Source organism: Eurypyga helias, unplaced genomic scaffold (assembly GCF_000690775.1).
Source record: "Eurypyga helias isolate BGI_N326 unplaced genomic scaffold, ASM69077v1 scaffold22781, whole genome shotgun sequence".
NCBI lineage: Eukaryota > Metazoa > Chordata > Aves > Eurypygiformes > Eurypygidae > Eurypyga > Eurypyga helias.
Window position 1 is genome coordinate 1 of NW_010231799.1, and position 8,685 is coordinate 8,685.

Consider the following 8,685-nt stretch of genomic DNA (forward strand, 5'->3'; position numbering starts at 1 on the left):
CGGCCCGTGTCGGCGGGGGCCAGCCGTGCCGCCGGGCACACACGATTTGGGGTGTATTTTAAAGGGTTCTGCTCCGGGTAGCTTTTTTCTTAGCATATTGGAACAGGCGTGATACCAAAAAGGCGTTTAGTTATCCTTGAATGTTTAATACGAGTAGAAATTTATAGTGTGGAAACCCTTTATATTTGATTTGCAGGTACTGTTAGTCTACAAAGGCTTTAATGGAACTAGAAATGCAATAAAGCCGAGCGGATGGGGCACAGAATTAAATGCTGGCATCTGGAACCTTTAAACAGAGCATCAGTATATTAACTGTATTGGAGGTAGTGGCTTTTCGAAGTCCCTGGCTATTTCAGTGCTATAGAGCAGTAAAATGTTTGCAAAACTGAAGAAGAAGATAGCAGAAGAGGCGGCTATTGCTCCCAGGCCAGGAGGAGCTGCCAGGATACCCAGGTCTGTCAGTAAGGAGTCGATTACGTCTGTGGGAGCAGACTCCGGAGATGACTTTGTAAGTTACCCCTTGCTTCGAATTTTGATGTCTATTACTGCATTTCTGTTATGGCTTTAGAAACAACCATTTAATTCCAGTGTATGAGTTACTAGGAGGCTTGTACTCCCACGTAAACATGAGCGACAAAGCTGTCTCAATACGGGTCATTGTTAAACAGACATAAACCCTTGAATAACGCTGTAGTAACATGTAAGGTACCTATTTGTAAAACTAACGATGGAAGCAGTTGGAAAGCAAGCTAGGTAGTGGTTAGCTGTGATCTTGCTATGGACCTGCGTGTACCTCTTGGTGTCCTGGTACTCTCCCTGCTCGGCGTATTGTTTACACGATGTGTTAGGTTTTGCTGCGCTCGGAGCTCTTGTAGTTCCTCCAATGTCTGGTTTAAACCCCCATTGCGAGGCGTTGTTTAAGCGAGCTGTATAATTTCGGGAGCGCATGGGTTAAATGAAATCCTATGATGCTCTGGCACCTCTGCCCGTTGGTGGCTGTCACGTTTTTCAAAAGCTGGATTAAGCACCGCTGCTGAAGCCAACGGCACCCGCTGTATTGCAGGGAGTCGCCTTATGATTCTGCTCTGCTGCCTGCAAAATGGAGAAGTTATCCACCCATCTGAGTCCTAAGTAATTTTTTCTGAAGCTCAGCTGAAATTCCAGTTCTGTTAAGCAGAAAGTTGGAACTCCTAATGTTTGAATACATTTTTATAATAGAAATACATTGGTCTTGTGTTTTTCTGAGAATTTTTTGCATTTAAATTCTCCTGTAGAAGTTTTATTTACCGTTTTGTGAGTTTAGAGAACAGAAGACAAATCGTGACGGTACCTGAAGTCTTGAGTGGTTTTCAAAAAACCCTCAAGAATTAATTGTTTTAGCATTATTCATTTAACTGCTCTTAACGTTGATTTTTGTGGAGCAGGAGCCCCCATAGAGCTCGAGTCGTCAGTCAGCCGTGCAGTGGAGCGGTGGCTGCGTCAGCGCTTTAGCGAGCTTATCCCACGTGAACGGCCTCACTGTTTCTTTTCTCCTTACGTTGTTTTCCAAACGACCAGTGCTTTGACCCATCCTGAAATCTGTAGAGCCTGATTTTCCCCCACGCCTACTCATGCGGTTACGCTGTCTCCTCAGGGATCAGGTTGAACCATAGTTTTTGGCTGTAGCTTCCTTGTAACACGTGCCTTTATGGAACACGCCGGAGTTGCTGCCCTGGCTATTTAAGCCCTTACTGTTGTTCTTCAGCATTTTTTTATACGTTCTGCTGTGCTGGTACAACCTTCCCCTTCATGAGAAAAGCGGAAGCGTTATGCCTAGGTGGGATAGTGTTTATTATCCTAGAGTTAGCAGGATCGCTTTTTCTGAATTTTGTGAGTTACCTGGGTGTTGTTTTTCTGCCAAGGCTTCTGATGGAAGCAGCTCTAGGGAGGATCTCTCATCCCAGTTGTTCAGAAGAAATGAACAAATAAGAAAACTGGAGGTCAAGCTCTCTGGTATGTGTCTTCATACATATAAAAACCTATTACTTAAGGAAATATTTTCCTTTGAACTTAAGTGTTTTAATTTATGAAAAATACATGGGTTTAGGTGGGTTTGGAAATTGATTTGTTACAACCCTGTTACTTTAATTTATTCTGGAACCTTACCAAGCTCCTGCTCAGTTCCAGAAAATGCAGGATTCAGAGATGATTTCCCATTGCAATTTGAAAGGGCAAAGCGTTCACCTCTTTGCATAAGGTAGACTTAAAAGTGCTGGTTGGGGCTTCTTACGAGAGCGCGAGGCCCTGAGTATCCGGAGACTTGTGCAAGCAGTGTGATCAGCGAGCGAATCCCCCTTTCTGTTGTTCGTAAACTTCTCCAAGGTGTGTGCGTCTGTGTTTCGGTTCCTTAATCTGCCTTCGTTGCCAGCTCTGCTGGGTGGGCGCGGCGGTAAAACCGCGGGATTGTTCGCCAAGTCGGAGCACCAGTCAGGGCTCGGCCTGGGAGACGCTGTGGCTGGAACAAGGAGCGGTACACACCAGGGTGCGAGCGTCTGAATTGTCCCATCCTTGCGTCCTCCGATGAGAGAGACCTTTCCTGAACAGTGTGCAACAGATCCCTGTTCTTGGATGAAGTGAAAGTAGTTCTTCACGCCCCGGTGTTGCCCTTTCTGTGCACCCAGGACAGGCCCCCTGTTTGTACCAACTGCTCTCCCCATGGGCCGTTCCAAACTCTTTATCTTCATTGTGACGGTCACCCAGGGTTTCCTCAGGCAGGAATGATTTTCTGGTTGAGAAAATCATCGTCATTTCCACTCATCCTTTTTTCTTTTCTTTTCTTTTTTTTTTTTTTTCCCCTAAAACTTTCCTTCCCCAATGTCTGTTCATTCCTGGTCTGTGCTCCCTCCTCACACAAGATTATGCTGATCAGATCCGAAACTTGCAGAAGATAAAAGAGAAGCTTGAAAATGCATTAGAAAAGCATCAGGATTGTACGTACTCTTCATTCTTGGTTTTTTTGTAAGTGGAGGACTTGTGGTGGGAAGGAAGCGGGTTCGTGTAGGATCATCATGCCCTTTCACACGGCGCTCCTCCGGGCTGCAGAGGATTAGAACACCAGCTCTTGCATTATTTACAGCGTGAGGAGCAGCGGTAGCGTGTTGGCTGCTCAGCGAAGGTGCTGTTATACTCCTTTTGCCAGAGTTGGGGCTAACAGGCAGGAGGGACCTTTCTGAAGCCTAAAGCTTTGTTACAGTCCAGGGAGGAGCAGCACTTGTACCGTCTGTTATTCTACCATTTGTCCGGCGCACACTGAGGCAGTGAGGGGCGCAGCATTCGTGCTGAAGAGTCAAGACGGGGCTAATTGCTGGCAGAAGCAGCTCTTTAAAGTTATAAATAGCTTCGAGGAAACTGAGAAGCAGTTTTCAAAGCTGAGTTTTTAATACAGCTGGTGATTCTCTGTTGATAGCCTCCATGAGGAAGTTTCAGGAGCAGAATGAAGCTCACCAGGCCAGTCGAGCCAAGATGGCCGAAGGAATGGCTTTGGCTTTGGAAAAGAAGGACCAGGTACGACCTGAACAACTCAACTTTGACAGTCTGCAGGGATGCAGGCACATGAGCTTGCTGTTCTAAGCAGGGTCAGCATTACTTGGAGTAGTGTTTGGCACTGTGTCGCCGCGTGCCAGCGGCGAGGGAAGGAGGGAGTGCTGAATTCATGTGCCAGAAACGGTGTAGGACTTGTCGCTGTTCCGACCGTTCGCGCTGCATTCACAGGAGAGCCCACGCCATTCCTGATGGAAGGTTAAGGTGTTCGCTGAGATTCCCCCGCAGTGGGCCTGTGGTCACTGTCACTGCATTTTGCTTGCGTAAAGCTTACGTGTTCAGGTGGCGTAAGTGAGCCCTCTGTGTTTATATATCCAAACACCAGCTGTTACTTTGGCTGATTAGTTTTTTACTCATTACCACAACTTAATATTTGTGTCAACAATACCAACTTTTTTTTTTTTTGCTATAATGTCCTTGAAAGTCTGCAAATTGATTCTGATTTTCTGCTTCTTTCTTTCATGTTCAGGAGTGGATGGAAAAACTTGGTCAGGTTGAAAAGGTAATTAACTTTTGGGGTGGGTGTGTGTGTGTGTGTTTGTAAACACGAGCCGGCACACTTCCTACATACAGCTCAACTCTGTTCAGCCCTTCTTATTATTTGATCTTTGTTCAGTGGGAGAGGCCAGGGATTTGCTTTCGTTACCAGCCCCAGTGCTTCAGGAGATGTTTCTGGAATCATTTTTCGGTGGGGAAGTAAAGAACGATGGGTTATGATGAGAAAGATGCAATTCTCTACAGTGGAACAATGGTTTCCTTTATTAGAGGGGAGGAGGTGGTGACTTTGTCTGAGGTCATGTTTCATAAAATAAACGGTGTGGTCGGGGTTTTTTAATGCAGGACTGTAGTTGTTTCAGCTGTTTAGCTTAGTCTGTTTTAAAGGATTTCTGACTATGAATACACTAATCATGCTGCTATTTGCTGTCCCTTTTAAAGAGTTCAGTTAGGTGATCATTGGCTGCACTGCAGTGAAATCAGATGGGGTTTTTTGAGATGTCTGACGTTTGGTAGTTTGCTCCAGGTTGCCGGCTGTAACATGAGTGGGGAGGAGTGGCTGGTTCTGCATGCAGCACCCTCTGAGCGCCTTAGGGCTGCAGGACATGGTTCCTGTCCCAGAGCGTTGAACTGAACTCCCATTGACTTGAAATGAGCATACAGATATTCTTCATTCCTTTTGTTTTTGTTGGTTTACCAGGAAAAAAAAATGCTTGAAACGCAGTTGAAAGAAATGAGAGAGCAGAGTTTGAATCTTTTCCAAAAAAGAGATGAAATGGATGAACTGGAGGGCTTTCAGCAGCAGGAAATTGCCAAAGTTAAACACATGGTAAGATTATTTACAACGGCTTTTTTTTTTCTTTCCTTAAATTTCTGTTAGAATTCCCAGTTAGTGGTAGCTCTGCATTCATTTTTTTTGCCTTAGTGCTTGTATGGAGCCTTGGTCAGTGTCAAAGCCCCCAGCAGTTGGTACTGGCATACACTGTCACATAGCTCTCTTCAGCAGTGACGTTTCTGGGAGTTACTTAGTACTTAATTCAGCTCATAACTTAATAAAAGCGACACCTTTCAGTGAGAAGACTTCCACGGTATTACCAGTTCATCTGTATTGTCAGAGTTAATGTTCTAATATTCAGCTTTTGAAAAAGGAAGAATCACTGAGCAAAGCAGAGCAGGAGCTAGAGGTGTGCACTCGAGAGCTGACCCGCACTAAGGAGATGCTTCAGGACACAAGCAGCGAGTCGTCCGGCCTCAGGAAAGATCTTGGAGAGTTGCAGCAACAGTTCTTGGAGCTGGAGGCACAGAGGTAGGAACGGGGTGTTTCCTGAGGAGCAGCGTCTTCATTCCCCCCAGGCTTCCATGTCACACCCAGCTCTGTCTTTCTGCAAGAGTTTATGTATGTAGTGAGCTGACTGAGGAGCTGCTTCTGGTGTGCCAGTGTATAAATGTCAAGTCTATGTTTCCTTTCAAGCCACTAGAAGTAGTACTTGTGTAGGATTTTCTTAAGCTTGTTATGATTTCTTTTTTTCATGGTTTGAATGATTAACTGTCACTTTTTTTGGAAAATATGTAATCAAGCAGTGGCTGGTTTTAGGACAAGAAAATCTTGTCGTTGCCTAGTCTGTTTTCCTAAGAAGCAAAATTAGCTGCTAAAGAGTCTTTTTCTGGAACAGTGTGTCACTTTTTTTTATTCTTTTTCGGTGAAGAGATGAACTCATGACAGCCGAGACAAATGCAGAAAGTAAGATCACTGCTCTGGAGTTCAGAGAACAGGAGCTACAAACTGTCATTCAGCAGCTTTCGGTAGACCTGCAAAATGTAAGTTTGAGCGAAGTGCGATTCGATTCAAAGAGCTCCTTGTCCGCAGAGGGTAGATTAGATACCAGTTACGTGGGTTTGGAAATCAAAGCTTCAAAGCAAGTCATTTCTCGATTTTTTAGGCTCGAGTTGCTGGTTCTGGTTGTGAGAAGAGGCTGGAAATGCTACAGGTGGAGCACGAATCTCTGAAAGTGGAATATGAACAGCACAAGCAAAAGGTTAAGTGTTTTCAGACGCATCTGCTGTTGGCTGGTGTAAAGGTGTACACTTGGGTAATGCACTGTGAGTTGGAAATTGGGTGTCTTAGAAAGCATTTTAGGATCGTACTGTCTTTTCAGATAGGAGCTTTCTCTTTCTAGTGGCACTTCTTAAAATCAGACCACAGTGGATTACCTGAAAGCTTCGCTAGAAAAAAGATTCTCTGGTTTCTTGTCCTCACAGGTGACTTTTGAATTTGCTGAGAGAAACAAGCTTACTGAACAGCTGCAGGAGAAAGTGTCTGCCTTGGAAAAGAAGCTAGAAAGAAATCTTTCAGGGGATGAACACGTGCAGGAGCTACTCAAGGAGGTAATCATGCGGTTATAGGCTGGGGAGACACGTGTGCTTTGCCGTGGCAGGCCTGCCTGTGAGACACACCAGTTGATACTGCTCTGGCACGTGAGCTGGGGAGAGCAAACTCGAGCCAGTTGGAAGTCCATGTAGAGGCAGCAAAACATTTTTGGAAACTGGCAGAAGTTTTACCTTCTCTGCTTGTGTGTTTGCTGTGGTGCAGAAGAAGCTATGCTTTCAAAGTAATTTTCTTTTAATTCATTAAACTTTGGTCTGGGTTAGAAAATGATGACCTGGCTGCTGATTAAAGTTTACATCTGGATCATGGCAGGATGCCAGCGGATTTCCCACTCTTAATGTCATCCCCAGAGCAACATGATCCAAGGACACCCTGTGCAGTAGCCTCAAACTTGCTGGTTCCCAAGAGCAAAGGTGTATTGCTCATCAATACAACTGCTTCATTTTAGTTTGACTTTATTAATGACATGTAAGGGAAAACCTTAATTAAAAAAAATCTCATCTCTTTGTCCATCCTTCCTCTTGTTCTTCACCTCGATGAAATCTTCAGAAAGCTACTCTTGAGCAGCAACTGGATGAAACCAGGCAGCAGGTACTAATGGACAGAACACATCACGCTGAGACAGTGAACCGATTGGAAACACAGGCAAGTTTTTAGTTTTCCCGCTACAAATTCCTACTGCTTCCAGCCCCTCTATGCCCTGTACCTCCTCCCCTCACTGTGCTTGTGCTCTCAGCCAAGGCTGAGACTACATGTCATATTTAGTCTCAAAAGCCTAATTGATGAGCGTCTCCGGTCATCTCCCCTCCTCCTGTGGTGGAGAAGGGCCTAGAGGTTGTGCCGTTAGATATTTCCTATCTTCCCTACCCTGAGAACCGAAGAGCTGAAGTGCGGGCATTGCTGCGGGGTAGTGCTGTGGTGAAGAGTTCTGAAAAGCAGCGTGTGTCAGGTAGTCTGTCAGTCTCTGAACCAGGTGGTGTTGTGGTTTAACATTTACCTTCCCAGCTGGGTCATCCCATGTTCTGTGCATTTTTTCTAATAACGAGGATGCCAGTGGGTAAAGAATCTAATATGTGGTTACATTTTAGAATAAAGAACTGGAACAAAAACTACAGAGTGCCACAGAAACATTGAAAAACAGCAAAGAAGTAGCTGCTGAGCAGGATCTGAAAATCCAGAAGTTGGTGAGTGTGCTGCATGATGTTTCATTGACCAGTAGCAGATCAGTCTTCAGCATCCCTAGGCACACTCGTTTGTCTGTGTGTTTTGTTGCTTAAGTGTTTTCTTGCTGTTTGTGTCCTCAACTACTGTGTATGCATGAGTACCTGATGCTGCTGCCAAAGGAATAGTGTTGCTCCAGTTTGTGTCTCGTGGAACGATATCTGATTTTTGTCAGAGCTTCAAAATACCATTTTATTAACACAATGTTCTTTATTTCTCTTCAGCACACTGATCTGGAGGATGAAAGAAGTAAACTGCAGCAGCAGATTTTAAGTGAGAAACATCAGTATGACCAGAAAGTTACTGGGCTGGAGTCTCAAATTGCTGCTCTTGAAACAGCTTGGGAATTTGATAAAACGGCTACTCAGCACAAGATTGTAAGTACAGGAACTGTTCAGTGGGCCATCCGAGCCTTCGGAGCGTGATTTTAGCACGGCTTGTAGACCTTGCATGTTGCCTGAATGTTCTTACTCAGCACTCCTAGCGTTAGCATAGCGGATGTCGTACCTTGAGAAACTAAACATGAACAAAGCATTCCATGTGTGCTTTGTTTAAACGAAGCATTAGAGTAATCGTATGTAGCATTTAAGCAATCTTCGTTTTACAGAGCCAGTTGGAAAAGGAAAATGAAAATCTTAATGGAAGCAGAGAAGAGTATGAGAGCGCTCTAAAAAACCAGGAGTCTGAATTGAACAGGCTGAAGGTAAGGGCTTACTTGGGTAGGGACTTGGTTGAATACAGGGCCCCGTTTGAGAACCGGTTCATGGCGAAGCGCGTTACGTTCGCAGTACTTGGAGTCACGTTAACTCAGCTGGCATGTACATACAGCTGAAAATCCTCTCTGGGACTCAGAAATGCATTTGAGGAGCATTACAAATGGTTGATCCTTTTCTGAAACAGAATGCTTGGGTCTGCCTAAATCAGGCAGAAATAATACATTCCTGTATCATCAGGCATAAAGAGCTTGTAAATCCTGTTAGAAGGAATGCATACAGAATAATTCA

At 44.7% G+C, this 8,685-nt stretch overlaps 1 protein-coding gene across 1 annotated transcript in view; it reads left to right on the forward strand.

Annotated features, from left to right (window-relative positions):
• The first annotated feature begins 195 nt into the window (after positions 1 to 195).
• The window catches only part of GOLGA1 (golgin A1), a 15,079-nt gene continuing 6,589 nt past the window's right edge, over positions 196 to 8,685 (forward strand). The window contains exons 1-14 of the mRNA XM_010161221.1: positions 196 to 508; positions 1,902 to 1,992; positions 2,895 to 2,969; positions 3,446 to 3,543; positions 4,049 to 4,081; positions 4,775 to 4,903; positions 5,211 to 5,380; positions 5,781 to 5,892; positions 6,015 to 6,110; positions 6,334 to 6,459; positions 7,010 to 7,105; positions 7,549 to 7,644; positions 7,906 to 8,058; positions 8,289 to 8,384. Coding sequence (XP_010159523.1) covers positions 374 to 508; positions 1,902 to 1,992; positions 2,895 to 2,969; positions 3,446 to 3,543; positions 4,049 to 4,081; positions 4,775 to 4,903; positions 5,211 to 5,380; positions 5,781 to 5,892; positions 6,015 to 6,110; positions 6,334 to 6,459; positions 7,010 to 7,105; positions 7,549 to 7,644; positions 7,906 to 8,058; positions 8,289 to 8,384 — 1,506 coding nt within the window. The 5' untranslated portion in view covers positions 196 to 373. The remainder of the gene's footprint in view (positions 509 to 1,901; positions 1,993 to 2,894; positions 2,970 to 3,445; positions 3,544 to 4,048; positions 4,082 to 4,774; positions 4,904 to 5,210; positions 5,381 to 5,780; positions 5,893 to 6,014; positions 6,111 to 6,333; positions 6,460 to 7,009; positions 7,106 to 7,548; positions 7,645 to 7,905; positions 8,059 to 8,288; positions 8,385 to 8,685) is intronic.